A 17921-nucleotide genomic window follows, 5' to 3' on the forward strand; every position below is an offset into this window, starting at 1 on the left:
CGAGTTATCTTAATTACTTCGTTTGCACTTGTTTGAAAAATTCGCGAATTTTATTATGTTATGAAGCGCATTGACGATTGTAAGTCTTTTTTGTGTTCACAATATACTCAATGTCGTTAAAAAGAGAATTGTGAGACAGATTTTATTTGAAGAATATCAGGTAGAGTATATCTGTGTATTTGTATTTAATGTCACAATTGTTGAGTAATAATTCTTATTGTTGACCGATGCAAGTCGTAAGAAGTTTAATGTAGAAGAAAATGCACGATGGACTACAATCATGATAAGTGATGGGCCATAAAACCTTATCTTTTGAGTGTTCAAAAAAATTTCAGACGTGAGTAAACGACTTGTCGCTATCTTTTCTTCACATTCAAGTAAATATTAAGTATAATTAAACTTGCCGATTAATAAAACAATTACTTTTTATCTTCACGTATGTTTTTTAATATTAATTAAAATTGTCATTTATTTTATCTACATTAAAAATCAACTGAAATTATTTAAATAATATTTAAGTGATTTATCGGGCTGTTCGTAATTTTATTTATTAGAAAAATATGTCAATAACCTTGACAGTTATAGATATTTATTGAAATTGAATGACTGATCAAAAATCTCGAATCAAGAACAATCTACAATTACAGTCAACCACACAAAAAAAAAACAATCAGATGAATTTGCTTATTCCTGTCACAATTTGAAATAGACGTTGCAGTTTATCGTTGTATCATTGTCCCTGACTCACTGCTCTCCCCTGAATTTATGCCTCATGAAGCACATAATCTTTGATAACGAACGACTGGGATAGAAAAACTGAGAGCAAACGAATTGTAGCATCAAGTGCGTCGTTATTCGATTCACGTCTACTATATCGTTCTTCTGTCATAATTGTTGTATATGTGCTACATGTGATACCCCAGAAATATCATGGCTATACGAGCAAGCAGTTAAGCATAAGACATCATTGATCGGAGGGTTCAATTGTCACTCAAATGTGATTCTATCATTTTTTTCAATGGTGGCATTTTCAAAAAAACCACCTTAAGAAGTTGATGTCTACTTTTGCAGAATAATAATAAACTTATTCAATATTGATAGATATGATTTGACAAATATGACAATAATTGTTGTAAATATATCTGACGTGAATAGATGGAATAAAAATAGAGTGTGATTTATAAAAAAGACATTGATGGGATTATATTTTGTTTTAAAATATGTATAAAGTAGATTGTAGGATGTTATTTTAAGTGATCTCAAAAGAGGCGAGCTACAAAGGGGATGCCACAGGTTAAGTTAAAGCTTCGGAGACAGGGATGTCGAAAGAGCCCTTGAAGGTAATCTCTGCTTCTGTGGAGGGCTGCATTTTGATCCTCAGAGCTTTTGCTGTGGCACGCTCTCGAACATTCACGTGATCTTTATTTCACTTTCTTTTTGTATTTGATATAATTAGAAATTATCAACAGAGAAGATTTTATTTTAATTAAAAAAAAAAACCTTGATACAGAATCATGTTATATAATCATAGAATTTAATTGAAAATTTTCTTTTAAAAATATTATAATACATGTTTTAAAATGATTGTATTTGTAAATCTGAAAGCAATTAAGATGAGTTCCCACACTGTAGCAACCCCTTGACTCATTGAAAACCCTTTACATTCACTATTTTCAAGTGTTTTCAATCGTATCATAACTGCTCTTCTACATATTTTCTAAATAACTTTAAAAAACTAGATAAACACTTGAGAATGAAATAAGCATATTGTTCAGAGTGGACAAAAAATTTTATATAAACCATAAAAGCAAGTTGTCAAGATAATGACTTGATTTTCATTGGATTAAATTCTATTCAGCTTGAAAGAAAAAAATGTTAAAAATATCTTTTATTGATGAATGATAACGAGAATTTATATTTTTTTCTCGAAATAAAATAAGCTCTTGGATATCCTAAATATAGAAAGTATTATCTGAATGTAAATAAAAGCAAAAGTTGAGCAACCAATATATTAATAAATAAAATTGAATGGGAATTCATAGATTGTATTTCTGTAGTTGTTGTAGAGAAATGACTGAATGTGAAAATGTCACATATGAAAGATACAGGAAAAGAAAAGAAGTTACCCTAGAGACTATGACGGCGTGCTGCTCTACGCTGATAAATATAACGTAACAAGTTCAGTAGAATAGCAACTTCATCCCGAAAGGATCAACGCGTCTTTCCAACGACTCACTTTTGTTTCTCTCATCTCTATCTTGCAAGTTATTTGGCTCTCTCACCTACATAGAGATTCTTTCTCTCTAACTCAACTACTAGACGAAGGCAAACGCGCGGAAAGACTCGAGGATAGGCAGGGTAAAGACGTATAGAACACGCAACGTAACCAATCACCCGTTCCCTCGCCAAGTAAAGCCGCTTCTATTTATTTTCGGAATATAGACAACTATCTTTGTAAAGCCCTCAAAACAGAAGTGAATCTACTCAATCGTATTTCTTTTCTTGTTTTACTTATGTCACTCTGAGTAATAAAATAAAAAAATATTAAGAATGTTATAAAAATAATCTTGTGATCTTTCAAATTTATTATTTTTCCCATCAATGTTTTTTTGTTTAAAACCAACAAACTTTTCATGTTTATTTTCTAAGAATTTTTATTGTTTTAGATTATTTTTAAATAAATTTTCATCATTGAAATCAGTCCCATACGTGGCTATATTTCATTGCTAGTCAGGGTTGTGGTGGTATTTTAGATGATGCCATGATGGGAAATAATAAGATTGAGATAAAAAAATTTAACACACTACCTAATTCCCTATTATCTTACTGGATCCAATTGTGTTATTTAATTGACTCCCGAGCAAATGCTCTCGTTTTCCAGCACAATATGAGGGTTAGTAAAACTAGAACGAAATACAGGCAAAGAAGTGAAGCGTTAGTTGATTTTGCAAACGCTGAAGGTTGACAGAGTAGAAAGTATACCTTGAAGCCTGGTAGTAAAAAGTAAATTAAATAAGAATTAAATACAAATAAAACCGCTCGGCCAAGTAATTGGCTACGCTGTTTTGTCTTTTATCCGTGGATCGTATTCTTTGATCGATCCATTTGCGAAAAGAACTGCCACCGTCCCTTACTGTTTTCTTAAGCATCGTAAAAAAAGAAATCAATCTACCTTTTCTCATACTCATCATCAGATGTAGCTATATTATTTTTTTTTCTTCTCCAATGCTCACTTCAAATATATCAATCGGGACGAATTTAAAACAAGTAAAATCCTTGACGCGTGAAAAGATGATTGTTAAAAGGGATATATGTAAACAGAGTTCAGACACACGTCGTGATAAAAGGGGTTGAAAAAAATTGAAATGAGGATTCGCGGTGAGAAGACCAAGGGTGGTGGCTAGGGCAATCATGATTGGATTAAGGCTATGTATAAGGATAAAATGAGGGCGAAAAATAAGAGTTTGGAGGGTGCGGATGTGTTGTATGTAGAACTTTCAGACTGAGCAATCGAGAAGGTTATGAGTTGGGGGTCAAATGAACACAAGACAGGAACGTTTATGTAGGGTGGAAACATAAATGATATTCCATGAGTGAACATATGCGTTTGGTGCGGGGATAGTGTCGAGATAGTTTACCCTTGGCAGCGGGACGTTACTTTATTACAAACACGGATTAGGACAGAATGGGAATCTTTCTGACCCATATTGACTCATGTTTTCTTGGGGAAAGTTTTGCGATCAATTTTATATTCCAATTATATTGGTAATTATATGCTGAAATAAAAAGATGCTCACTAAATAAAAACAGCCATCAGTTTTGAATTTAAATAGGATCATTAAAATTTTTTATATAAGATTCAGGATGAATTTTAAGAAGCTTCAAGCAAACTCAATCCTCCATTTTGTTTAATCACTTAATTAAGTTTAAAACTTGGACTCTTATTTGAGATAATCTTGATTCTTTTTGACATTAATTCTCATTGGAGTTTATCAATAGTGGTTGATGTAATCTCTGAGACTAATTCAACATCATCAGATAACATTGTTGTATGCTCCATAATTCAGGAACTGCTAGCATAACTGACATTTATGATGTGATATAATTTCATCGATTCTCATAAGTACTGTAATTGTTTAGAGAGATAATATTGAAGTAAATTACAGTTAATAAAAATAAATAAAGAAATATAAGTTTGCAGAATGATATTAATATGTATCTCATTGTCAAACATTTAAATGCTATAAAATGTTCCATCAGTTTTACGACTGTAGCCAGGATTTGTTTGATCCGCATGAGGACCTTCGATAGCCAGCTTGAGACTGCTGGGATGAATCCTCTCAATTGCGCGCATTTGTGAAGCATAAGTCACACGCCTCTGGTTTTTATCCAGAATATCATCTCGTTTGTGAGAGTACTCTTTTGATGGTTCTGTCGTTGTGTAGTTGTTCTTACTTGGTGATGTTGAATGGTAGTTTTTGCTAGAAAATACTCTCTCGGAAAAATTTTTTTGTCGAGCTTTTTGTTCTGTTGTCATTGAACTCATTGGAGGCTAAAAAAAGTTGGTATCATTCCATTATTTATAACAACCAGAACAACACTTTTTGCTAATATTATTCTTACTTTCAATTCATTTCGAAGTTGTCTCCAAGTTTGTAGATTCAAAGACTCTGGCTGCATGAAGACATACATTTTGGGAACCATGAAGTCATCGCTATGAACGTAGATAGATGAAAGTGCGAAATCAAGTGCATCCCTTGGTTCCTGCGGAATTGAATCAATAAATATTTCCATTGTCGTGGTAATTGTAGAGAATAATTTACCTTTTGTCTGATGAGTCGACAATCACGACGAATGCTATTAAGAGTATGGTGGGAAAACAGACGTTCAGGAACATTAGCTTTAGTTTGCCAAGATCTGTCATAAGGTGAGATATTTTTTCCTAAAACTGGACCATTTGGATACCAGTAACCTTCGCTGGAGATGTTGGGCACTGGATAAGGATTCCGATGATTTGATGGCATTTTTTCTCAAGCTATTTTATTAACCTAAAAAAATAATAAATGTTTAATAAAATTGTCTAATAAAACAAAGAAAGGATATATTGAATATATAAATAACTGTTGAGGTGATTTTTTATTTTAAAAGTAAAATAATTCTGATAAAAGTGTGTTCAAAAATGTTCAAAATTATTTATATAAAATGATTCATCCATATTTAGTAATTTTTTGTTTTACTATAGCTATTTTATTTCTCGTATCTTAACTCAAGATAGATGATAACTTAATCATATATTCTACATACAGCTGGAAATGAGATTTACGACTAATTGTTTATTCAAGTCTTGCGAGATAATGTTTGTTCGTTCTAAATTATATGTCCTCGACATTTTTCCATCATTTATTTTTTTTTCTGCTTCTAGTTTTTCTTTTCCATGCTTTCATATGTACAGATTAATTTTAACATAAATTTTTTTCATCATATCTACATAGAAGACAAGATAATTACAAAAGTTCAAGGTTTAAAATTTTTTCTTGCATTTTATTTAAATGTGAAAAATGCGATTAAATAATAAGCTGGTGAATTTAAATACCACTCACGATTTCCATTTCAACAAATAAAAATTATTTTATTTTCTAACAGATTGAATTGTGATTTTACCGTTGCAATTAGGGCAAATACACATAAACATTCGTGGTCGAATCCGTAGTTAGCCCGACGACGATTTAACTCGGCGAGCTTCGGTGTGCTGTAAACGCGACTGGCATAATTAACACGTTCACCAACAAACTATAATGGCGTGGGGTATAACCGGTAAACCGTAATGAGAAGACCACCCTCGTATATCAAGAGCTGACGTCTAGCTTTAACCTGAATACTATACATGGTCAAACAGTGTGCCATGAAACTATGATCAACATACATGAAGATAATATTTATTATAAAAATTTCTTCAAATTAATTATTTTATTACTTTAGATAAATAAAAAATAGATATGAAGTGATCAGAAGATTTAAAACATGTACCAGTAGAACTCACAAAGTTCATTCACTGAAAGTTCTGATGGTTTTCATTCTGGAAGACTATTTAGAGGGATTAAGAGTAAGATGGATTCGTGAGTATTATTTAAAACGTTTTACCGCGAAGGTGGTAGTCCATGAGGCAAGCTGAGGTCCAATATTAAAGCCACAGTAATTTATGTTAGTACGGGCGTGCATAATACTGTTTGTCCAAAGCGACAGTGTCACGTGCCAGCACGTGCTACTGGGTGGTCTCCCTTAGTTTCACCGATTGCTTCACTGCCTGACAACATTTTACTGTAGTTTTATGCATCTATCTTGTTCTTATTGCTCTCTCGTTTCTATGGGCATGATTTCAAACACCCTCATTCACTCCCCGCGTGGGAGCTTCATTGGCTATCCTCTGCCAATTTGATTCGCTTAATCGGATTACGTGTGTAAGTAGTTTCTAATACGATTTCTTTTCTGTAAACACTTTCAATTGGTCTATCAAAACAACTTATAGAATTGTTTATTTTACTGTTATACACGAATTTATAGAGCTAAGAAAAAGAATAACAGTCCTTAGCTGGAATATTGTGGAATGAAATTGTTAAATGATGGCCCGAGAAATTATTAAAAGAAACACAAAGTTTATTTCTACTTGATATTATGGATTTTATAATTGAGGAAGACGTTTAATCTGCTTCAGTCTAAGTTGTGAACTAACATAAACAAATCAGTCAAGCGTTGCTAACAACAAATTTCAGTTAGATGGACACACACATTGATTTTACACTTCTTCCGGTCTTCTAAAAAATGATTCCCGGAAATTCCTGATAGTTGGATGAAATATTCAATAAGTCTGAATTGTGAGAACGAGATCTTTTTATTGCACGAGTTGAAATCATAATTAGAGCATAATTGATGCTAAAATTAAAGCAAGTTCCCGTTTTACCCCATTTTTGAGGTGGAATAATTGATTTTATATAAGTTTGACCTGATTCCGCATTTCTACGCATCAAGACGAAGGGAATGAGTGGTCAAACTTGAAAATCGGAGAACTTTGATTTTTCGACCCCAAAAAATGGCAAGTGGTACCCCTTTCCATTTTTTTAGGCCAAAAAATAAAGGTACTCCGATTTTGATGATTGAGGGCTCATTCTCTTCGTCTTGATGCGCAGAAATACGGAATCGGGACACCGCCCGAAAAAATCCACTTTAACACCCTCAAAAAGGGGTAAAACTAGTTACAAATTACGAATAATCATCCCCTTGACTTTAAACCCCTATAACTCGTAAACGGACGGTCTAATAACTATTTTTAGGGACGTTTTGGAAACCTTAAAATCTAAGCTAAATATGCATATCCATAAAATATATATAAAAAATTTATTTCACCCTTAAAATTGCTGAAATGTAAAAAAAAATCACATTTTTTTGGGAGTTTGCCAACTATTTTGGCCATTTTGAGGGTGAAAGAAATTTTTTAACCATTTTTCATGGATATGTCGCTTTAGCTTAGATTCTAAAATTTCTAAATAGCTTTTTACAATTATCGTCGGATGATTTTTTCACGAGTTATGAAGATTCTGAGTCGAAGAAAAGATCATTTTTAGCCCTTACTTTGACTTTGGACGACTATAACTCTTATACAAGTCATCAAATAATGGATTTCAAGAGGTTTTTTAAAACTTTAGAATCTAAGCTAAAGCGACATATCCATGAAAAATGGTTAAAAAATTTCTTTCACCCTCAAAATGGCCAAAATAGTTGGCAAACTCCCAAAAAAATGTGATTTTTTTTTACATTTCAGCAATTTTAAGGGTGAAATAAATTTTTTATATATATTTTATGGATATGCATATTTAGCTTAGATTTTAAGGTTTCCAAAACGTCCCTAAAAATAGTTATTAGACCGTCCGTTTACGAGTTATAGGGGTTTAAAGTCAAGGGGATGATTATTCGTAATTTGTAACTAGTTTTACCCCTTTTTGAGGGTGTTAAAGTGGATTTTTTCGGGCGGTGTCCCGATTCCGTATTTCTGCGCATCAAGACGAAGAGAATGAGCCCTCAATCATCAAAATCGGAGTACCTTTATTTTTTGGCCTAAAAAAATGGAAAGGGGTACCACTTGCCATTTTTTGGGGTCGAAAAATCAAAGTTGTCCGATTTTCAAGTTTGACCACTCATTCCCTTCGTCTCGATGCGTAGAAATGCAGAATCAGGTCAAACTTATATAAAATCAATTATTCCATCTCAAAAATGGGGTAAAACGGGAACTTGCTTTAATTTTAGCATCAATTATGCTCTAATTATGATTTCAACTCGTGCAATAAAAAGATCTCGTTCTCACAATTCAGACTTATTGAATATTTCATCCAACTATCAGGAATTTCCGGGAATCATTTTTTAGAAGACCGGAAGAAGTGTAAAATCAATGTGTGTGTCCATCTAACTGAAATTTGTTGTTAGCAACGCTTGACTGATTTGTTTATGTTAGTTCACAACTTAGACTGAAGCAGATTAAACGTCTTCCTCAATTATAAAATCCATAATATCAAGTAGAAATTAAAAACTCTGTAATTAAATCTTCCAATGATATGAACAAGCCTTTTTTTTATGTCACTGGTTATGTAAAAGACACTTAGTTTCTCCGTCTGCTCAAAACCAAGTAACTTTCTCTGTTACTCTTCGTGACGTTTGGAACATGACGGAACCCCACGTAGGCGAGATGACACGCGTAATCGCGTAATCGTGGCGCGTGCTAGAGTTCAAATCAGGGGGGCTTTACGTTCGTCTACACTATGCGCACGTGGTGCGATGCTGCACGCCCTAAATCAACAGAAATCCTCGATCTTGCTCGCGTCCGTTGATCCGTCAGTCGTGTGCATCTGTTATATCGATAAATCTGTAATTTTTAGTTATTCCAACCAGCTAAAAATAGTTTACATTAAAAAAAAAGAAACCTCTTCTCTCTCACTTCATCATTTAATACAAAATCTACATCAACTTTATTTGATAATTTATTTTTTTTAAAAAAACTTTGCAGCACAAAAACCGTCGAGTCCAGTTTAAAAAGTAAATTTTAAACTTCCAACTTTACTTCATAAATCATAAATAATGGAAAAAAAATTCCAACTCAATGAGATTAACTCATTCGTTTTTTTTTTAGAAAAATCCTTGTCAGTGGGATTAAAAAGCTGATATTGATTCTAACGTAAGAATCGTTTATTTAAATAGACATGAGTGTTCCCAGCAGCATTGGAATCAACTAAAATGAGGAAGAAGCTAAGAGAGTATTGAAACTCCATCATAGCAGGTCACGCTAGATCCAGGAGGAGTAGCAGCACAATAAGGGGATGATATTGCCAATATTTGGTTTGATTCTCTTACACCGGTATAACTCAGAGCGAGTGTATGTGTTTGTATGTGGACTACTGACTTTCATGCTCGAATATATTGGATGCATTACCATCTGAATGCCTGAACCCATCGGTCGACCTTTGTTAGCCCTTGTGATGCTGACCGCACGTATCTTTAAGCCGCCCCTTTTCTCTTCTGCCCTTTAACCCCCCTGCCTCTGAACTGTCTACCGAACACATTTGCCTTTTCTCTACACTGCTCTATAAAGCTCCGAACATCCCTTCAAGGTTCTCTGTGTAAAGATTTCTATGGTGAAAGTCTAAATGACTCTTTTGGTTTATCTATGGCACTGTTGTACATAAAAATAATGTGAAAGTTAGTAGATGTTCGAGGGTAAACGATAAATGATGATAATTATAATTTTGATAGAAGATTGATGAATTTTTTATGTGAGTAGACTTCTAAAACAGAAGTGAACGAATAATTTGTTGTTAAAAGTTATAATGAAATAAAATATTTATTTAATTAAATAAAAAAACTGCCTCCTGTCATTTAAAATGTCTGATGATCATAATATGTTTTTATAAAAATTTTAGATTTTTATTTCAAAGTAAATATTGTTCTATTGTGAAAAATATACTCTTTACGAGAAAACCACAACAATAGAAGAGAGAAAATATTGATACAGCTTTTACTTGCAATGTCCAAACATTAAAACATGTGACATGATGATCTCCTTCTTTTATTTGTCGAAATTCTAAAAATCTCCAAAGTATTAGAGGTTGGTGGATACATCAAGAATTAGTAAAATTAACTAATGAATATCTAAAGGTAATCCAGGTATTGTATTAATAATTGTACAGTTAATGAATTCAAATTGATTATCATACACTTCATGAAAGCCATCGACATTTGGAATAAAACGTCTGATCCTGTGTTCAATCCACAGTGAAAGAATTGAGGAAGAGAAAAACCAGTAAGTGCGACAGGTGGTCCGTGAAATCAGTGCACGAAATCGTTTTATGCACCCTCTTTTGCTTCGGCTCATTAAGAAATTAAGTGTATAATAATAGGGGTTGGGGTGATGATTTTTCGCCACTTGGAGATTTTTTTTTCACACGATTTTTCATCACTAAAATTTCGAGACATTTAATTTCCATACTTATTGTTAAAAATGTAGTCGTAAAAGTATGTACACGTTTCGGGGGATGAAATGAAGGAGGGATGGGAAAAGTCTTCTAAAATGAGTGTCGACATATACAGGAGTATATTTTAGCATTTCACGTTTGTTCCCATTTAAATGGTAATCGAGTCCCACAATATAATTGTATTCGCAAATGTAAGCTGGGTCGCGACGCGGCGCCTATATTCCACCATTGTTCGCTTTGTTCTCTTTGGGTTTGAACAATACTCCAACCTCTCACTACCATGGCTATCTATATACTGTGCTCCTGTCAGTAAACTTCATCGTCACTCGTCATTCAAAAAATAAGCTTTAATTTATCGATTCAATAAAAATTCATTTCCCAGAGAAATTTATTTTCATCTGTAAAATACACTTACATTATTTCTCGGTATTGTATAGGCAATGTTTCTGCGATGGGAAGATATATAAACTTGATATTTGAATAAACCAAAAAAATGTCGATAGAAAATAAAAGAAATTATTGACCTGGTGAGATTAGTGTATGCGTTATAGATGCAGTGGCGACTGAACTAAGCCCATTCGATTCAGGAACCGCATTGATAAACATAGCACGCTGAATAGAGGACTTGACCGAGCTGAAATACAGGGCTGTGGCTTGAGGGTGGTAAATACGATATTGTGATGGGGATGAGGGGGTGATAGAATATACAGAGCTGAAGCTCGGTGTTGGAGACATTGGACCATGAGATCGTTGTCTCGCTTTACTTTGTTTCCTTCCTCTCATACATATTCATCAAACACTAATTAATCATCGCACAGCCAACCCACAAATGCTCCACCTTCTATGCAACAAGGGAGTTCAAAAATTCAGTCTACTCCTCTGATACATAGTTTGCATGTGAATAATGTAATTGACTTTCAAACAAATTGCAATTTTTTATCTGAAAGTTTTAATAATTAAAATCGTCTGATTTATCAAGAAGAGCATGCTTTTTTTTGATAATAACTGTGAAATTAACGTCTACACATAATCAATCTACATTGTCCCAATCCTATTTAACAGGAAGTTCACCTTCTCACATTACCCAAGCACTTGCTCGCCCTTCAGCTTCACGCAGACGGGACGCGTATAATTAGGCATCGTTTATTTTACACCCGAGTCGCTTTAGAGGGGTTCGATTGAACCAATACGTAGGCCTAATACTTGATAGGGGTTTCCCTTCTTGTTTTCTATGGCCCCTTCATTCAGGATGTTTTACCCTCAAAGTAGCGGTAGTTGCTCATAGAACGCTTCATTGCTAATGCGATGTGATCATTGCTACCCCGTCATCCATTGATATTATGCAATGTTAGGGATGGTGTACATAAGACACCCTTCCATTCCGCGGGTGCTAATCATATTTTATATTAACTTTATACGACCTTCTATGTAGATCAAACAAATATTCCAATAAAAAAGAGTTACTGATTGATATATTTGCTATTAATAAATTATATTTTTTTTACATCACCCTCAATGTTTTAACACCATTATTCATTTCAATTACCTGTAATTTTTTTTAATTTTTAAATCACCAAAGTTTTCATAAAAAAAAATTTAAATAGGGATAAATTAAATCAAAAAAAAATTTTTTCTTTTATTTAAATTTATAAATGATATTTTATTTATTGATTTTGTGGAAACACTGATTTTTTTTGTAAGTACATAGCATGCAGCTGAGATTTTTTTTGAATGACATGAATTCGAAATGAAAAAACTGCGAAATACCCTACGCAGATAGATGTAGGGGGTCCAGTTGACTTTATAGTCTACCCTCCGTCAACACAGTAGGTGTCTTCAAGCCATTTAAATGCTCCCAAATGGGCTTTTCGATTTTTTTCAGTCGCATACATATACATAATATGTTTTGCTATCTCATAACTTTACTTCAAAAAATGTATTACAATTTTTAGTCTTGAATTTTATTCGATTTTTTATGTGATAGCAAATATAAAAAATTCTATAACTATAAATTGTAAAGAGAACGAAATTAATTGCAGTCAACCACAACAAAATTTTTTTTTAAAAATAATATAGGACTTTAAAAAAATATTTGATCATCATTAAATAATAATTGACGAGTCATCGAACAATAAAAAATGAATTACACAGCATACTATTCATAAATAACAGAATAAAAAATGGTTTTTTTGCATTTCAGTCAACAGATAAATCACTGTTATGATTCACAGGTATAAACAATACCAATGAGTTTGCGTACTTTGACTGAAAGTCATCAAATGGCAACACCAGCAGATTGCAAGTTGACAAATGAGTGGCCCAGTGCAGGGACGCGATGCACAGAAGACATATGGCTCCATAAAAAAGAGATACAAGAGGTCGGGTAGTATCCAGTCGATCCGATATTAATGGAGACCAAACACCGCACATTCTGTGTCGTGTTGTCCCCAGAGTGTGTACACACATTGCTTTGCCATAATGTGTCCAACATAATGTATATACACTCCCCCTTTCGCACAATAGAATGATCTATAGCAAAAGAGGACTGTGATCGTGGAGACGATTCCTCCCTCAAATTTTTTGATGCCCTCCTATCTTCCTTTCTTATGTGGTTGATACTTTTACTTGTTTCTTTTTTCTATCTCACTTTTATTTGCTCTTAAAATGACGCGATAAAAATAAACCAACGGTGAGACGACCTACTGAAAATATGAACTAACTGAAGTAACCATCTGCTTTCATGTATCAATGTCATGACGCCTACTTTTTGACTTTGTCATTTTTTCTTTTTATAGAATTAAATTTACAATTGTTCGTAGATGCTATTTCAATCCTTTTGTTTTATTGATTTATAGAAAAAAAGAATTTTCAAAATTTTGATTGAACAAAAGTGTTTTTCTCTTAAACAATTTTTATTCTAATAGTGATGTTGTTTTGATGGAATGTTCACGTGCCTACAAGTTAAATTGGATTTCATCACCCTGCAACATTCATTCACGACGCGTGACTCTGTGTAAGGGTAAATTTTCGGAAAGCAGCCAAGGGTGATTTAGAAGACTGTGGGATCAAAGAAACTCTAGATAGTTGTACCAAGTACTTTGACGTATTAGTTAGGAATTGACGTCGACAGGCAAGAGCAATTCTGCACCTTGCAAGCTTTGATCCAGTTTACCTGAGGGAAAACTGTCTGTCGACTGGTGTCTCAATCACCGACTGATGTCAAAGAGACTTTACCCTACCATAGATAGTTCTATGCCTGGCCTTAATAGAAGTAAAATTAAATTAATTATGTTCTGAATTTTCTAATACACTCTATAATACATTTTCTTACTCATTTATCGAAATAAAAGATATTGTGCATTACGTATTATAATTGTAATAAATTACTCACCAGTAAATGATAATTAATTTCAATAATGACAAAAGAGATTGGCAAAACGTTTTTTTAGAAAATACACAATCGATCAAATAATCATGTTACTATAGAAATTTCAAAGTTGAATCAATAAAAACACGAAAAAAATCCCCCACAGAGCCATCTATGTTTTATAAGTAAATTCAACAGTAATCTGAGGTAGTACTGATTAGCGATAAAAACAAAATTTACCTTTACGATCGATAGAATAGCAGCAGTCGATAAAAATGTTCTCTATTTTTCTACCAGTCGGCAACATAGTTACAATGACTCAGCAGTGATGATAAGTTCAAACGGGAATTAAAATTATCAAAAAGAGATATGAATAAATTGAAGTAAAGCAAAAAAAATATGGTGATATGGCGAAATAATTTAAATTTAACATAAAAGATGTAAAAAATGTTTCCGCCCGGGATCGAACCGGGGACCTTCTGCGTGTTAGGCAGATGTGATAACCGCTACACCACGGAAACTTGTTGGAGAAAGTAGTTAAGAGGAAGAAGTAGATCTAGAGTGAATGTGGAAATTTCAAGTATCATGACAAACTCAGTGCTGGTTACATCATTCTTCTGCTGATATTTCCTATCGAAAAAATAAAAAACTTAAAAAATGTCTTGCTGAGGTGATGGTTCCATATAAATCAAAGCACTAAATGATAATTTTATTTTCCATAGTAAGTATTAAATTTCAAGCCTCCTTTAGTACGATTACTGTACCTATATTGAAAGATTTAAAAAACCATGTAAATCTTGTGCACCACTTAAGATGGTGGCCCATTAAGTTTTCAAAAAAATAGTAAGTACTTCACAACAAAAAATGTTTCATGCGGTAACTCGATAGGTCCAAGAGCAAGCTCTCAGACTAGTACATACCATCCTATGGTGCATGTCTTCATAAGGTATATTTTCCCTGTCTCGGTATGAGTTCAAGGTATCTACCAACTAATGATGTAATTAAATTAGAGGGTGACTGTCTATGAACCCTGTATGATAGTTCATAGGTCACATAGGCCATTGACTTTTTTGTCATCGATATTATTGGAATTAAATTAAATAATGTTATCAACTGTTTCAATACATAATCATAAATTTCAAACAGTTGGATAATTAGTATCAATGTAATTACATTTAATTCCTCATTAAGTATTTAGAATGTAATATTTTTTATTATAATATTTTCATTAATGGATCCAAATTCATTGAGATATTTCTTGAATTACAACTAAAAAATATTATTCTATTATTTCTTCAAATTCAATATTGCCAAGGATTGAAGTTTATTCACAGAATGAAACTCCTACCCTCATTGCAGAACAATCTATAACTATCTTTATTATCACTGTTGTGAAAGTTAATTACACTTGTATTCTCATTATTAATGAACGGTTTAATGATTCTATGCTTTGAACTATTTAATTAAATATTTGATCTCAAGTAATTGAAAAAAGTTACTTGGAGATTTAAATCTTAATGAGATGCTTCTTCAAAGGCAATATCAATTCAGCATTATATTTTATTTTAATGATTGGTGTCCTCACTATCATAAATACGACTATAAAATTTTGCCATCCAAATAACTCATATCAGCACAATACTGGAAGTTCAATATTTTATAAATTTTTCTTCTATTATTATCATCTTCCAATACTTGAGTATCTAATTAAAAGTATCATTAAGGATGGCAATATTAAATATTTTCAACTCATTTACGTATTTCAATTGTTAAAGTGTTAATTTATTAGTGATTTGGATGTTTGGTCATTAACAATCAACTATTTGTATTATTTATATTCTTCAAAGGTGACGAAAAAAGCTAAATTTTCAAGTTGAAAATGAATTGAGTCAATATACGATTGAAGCGCTGGATGCTCTGTACTCGGTTTCCACTTTGCTGTACCTTTGGGTTCGTTCTAGCGGACCGCATGCTCATCAGTCGGCGGCTGTACTCCGCATGCAACACATCGTTTCTTCCTATATGTGGTGCAATCACTGAAAACTGTTTTAAAACCCGTATATAAATTTCTTCATGTAAATAAGTAACTTTATTGAATTAGAATAACAATTTAGAGAAGAAAAATTTGTTGAAACAAAACGAGTGAGGATCACCAAAAGTGGATAATTGTTTTTATTTTTATAACAAATAATGTGTTACGTGAATGAGAAATTTTATAAATAGTGATCATATTTGAGTAAACTATAATAAAACTTATCTAATATTTTTTAAATGTAAAAAGAAGTATCTTTGTAATTTAGTTATATAGCTGATTGACAAATCTATCGTGCAGAAACAATCGTGACCGATGAACGAAGGTGATAAAAATATACCGGAAAAAATTTCGGCTCATTGCCAAGCAGCCTCGACTCATATGAATATCGGGTCATTCGATAAGATTATTTAAATGAAATTGGAGCATGATTGAAAATTTCTTTCTCTTGGCAATTATTTTTAATAATGATATTTCAATTATTTCTAATTCATAATGGACTTATCAGTATCTTTGTAAATTTCTTGAATGTGAATGAAATAATGATTTTTGATGCAAATGTCATTTAACTTTTTAACGATTTTTTATCCGTCAATCTTTCATAAATTCATCATCGTCCAATAAAGCTTCGATTAACGCATACAAACTGTTTCAAAAGCTTGATGGCACGTGATCATACATATTCAAAAAGCATTCGCGGCAGAGAAAACGTTCGCTGGTAGAATATGTGCCTTCCTAAACGAATATACTTATTTTCATAACAAAGCAGCATCGAAAAAATTTAAAAACAAAATTCAAAGATAACATTGATTTATACTTGAATACAAAAAAAAAAAACGAACTTTGTTGGAGCAAAAATTATCGAATTTCTTTTTAGTAAAAATAATATTGGTTTTCAATTTGTTTCACATTTCAACACTTTTCTGTGCAATGTAATAAAGATTATGCATTGGAGATGTGACCCGATGTTCATGTGATATATTCATATCTATCATCCAGATATATTTTTCATTCTTTTATGTGAGAAAAATGATATTATCTCACAGATAGCATCTACATCTTTCACCGTTTCACGACATAATACAATTTAGAAAAATCATATTTTACTCTTCTTCGATATAGGGGCAGGTGTAAATTCAAGAGTCATGTAGAGCACAGCACCATGTGAAAGCACATTAGGTATATGAAAGATACTATGAGCATAAATTGCACGTTTGTAAGATATATATTGGTTAGTATGTTCTTGAACTCCACTATATACTGAAGATATTCGTGCAATAGTACGCATTGTGCATACATATGTACACATTGGTACGTGAACCGAGTAATTCTGGAATATGGTGATAGAAATTAGTATAAAAATAATTGGATAAGATTTTTATAGAGCTTTTCTACGAAGAGCAATTCAATAAATTGATAACCAAAAAAACTCTAGTGGGCAGTTAAGGGTGGACAGGTATAATCGGGACCAGGTTCAACATCAAATGGATGCGTTTGCCCCGGGCATTTGTGATAGTGATAGTGAAATCGAGAGACGAGAAACGTGCTCGATTTAAATACATAAATGAGCGAGAGGAGTCCACAATGGTGGCCCGGCTCCCGCAACAAGTTCTGCTGCTTCTCGTACTCGGTGAGTAGAGTGACTCTATATTTAGATGTCACTGGGTTATATAGATTGTCAGTGTAGTTGCATCTATTGCGTAGTTCCAGATCCTATCGTTTTTACATTCATCAAAAAATATTTGGTTTTGAATTCTATCGTAAAAGTTTTATCGTCCAACTCTACTCTCTCTATGCATAATAACATTGCATGTCGAAATATTCCTCGTTATTGCATAAAATTCGTCACTGAAATTAATAACTTTATAATTAGAATTTAAATCCAATAAATTCCATCATTTCAGAAAAAATACTATAATCGAAAATGATTATAAATAAATGTCAAATATTCCCAGTGACTCTGTTTAAACTAAATATTGTGAATATAATTATTAAATATAATAATATT

General features: G+C 32.6%; 2 protein-coding genes and 1 non-coding gene across 5 annotated transcripts in view; 1 reads left to right on the plus strand and 2 right to left on the minus strand.

Moving 5' to 3' along the window:
- Window positions 1-4234: 4234 nt before the first annotated feature.
- On the minus strand, window positions 4235-13980 carry LOC118073944 (uncharacterized). Its single transcript, XM_035094756.1, has 4 exons — window positions 13906-13980; window positions 4824-5048; window positions 4624-4764; window positions 4235-4552 (listed from the first exon to the last, which is right to left on the minus strand). Exons 2-4 carry the CDS (start codon window positions 5022-5024, stop codon window positions 4235-4237), a joined length of 660 nt encoding a protein of 219 aa, XP_034950647.1. The 5' UTR covers window positions 5025-5048; window positions 13906-13980.
- Window positions 13981-14329: 349 nt separating this feature from the next.
- On the minus strand, window positions 14330-14402 carry TRNAV-AAC (transfer RNA valine (anticodon AAC)). Its single transcript has one exon. It is a non-coding gene; the product is annotated as a tRNA-Val (tRNA).
- Window positions 14403-15876: 1474 nt separating this feature from the next.
- Window positions 15877-17921, plus strand: part of Neto (Neuropilin and tolloid-like) — a 45660-nt gene continuing 43615 nt past the window's right edge. Inside the window, exons 1-3 of one of the 3 annotated variants that reach the window (XM_035094782.1) lie at window positions 15877-16238; window positions 17036-17092; window positions 17349-17543. In XM_035094782.1, the coding sequence (XP_034950673.1) occupies window positions 17402-17543 (142 nt within the window). In that variant the 5' untranslated portion in view covers window positions 15877-16238; window positions 17036-17092; window positions 17349-17401. Of the gene's footprint in view, window positions 16239-17035; window positions 17544-17921 lie in introns of all 3 variants that reach the window. The other 2 variants (XM_035094784.1, XM_035094781.1) reach the window with 2 other exon arrangements.

Source organism: Chelonus insularis, unplaced genomic scaffold (genome assembly GCF_013357705.1).
Source record: "Chelonus insularis isolate UGA/USDA-ARS -01 unplaced genomic scaffold, ASM1335770v1 scaffold_714_pilon, whole genome shotgun sequence".
NCBI classification, from domain to species: domain Eukaryota; kingdom Metazoa; phylum Arthropoda; class Insecta; order Hymenoptera; family Braconidae; genus Chelonus; species Chelonus insularis.

Excerpts from the sequence above, each read along its gene's own strand:
- LOC118073944 (XM_035094756.1), bottom strand. The coding sequence starts at position 5,024 with ATGCCATCAAATCATCGGAATCCTTATCCAGTGCCCAACATCTCCAGC. Across the intron at positions 4,765-4,823 it reads GTCGACTCATCAGACAAAAG|GAACCAAGGGATGCACTTGA; the intron begins GTAAATTATTCT and ends TCAATTCCGCAG. Across the intron at positions 4,553-4,623 it reads AACTTCGAAATGAATTGAAA|CCTCCAATGAGTTCAATGAC; the intron begins GTAAGAATAATA and ends AACTTTTTTTAG.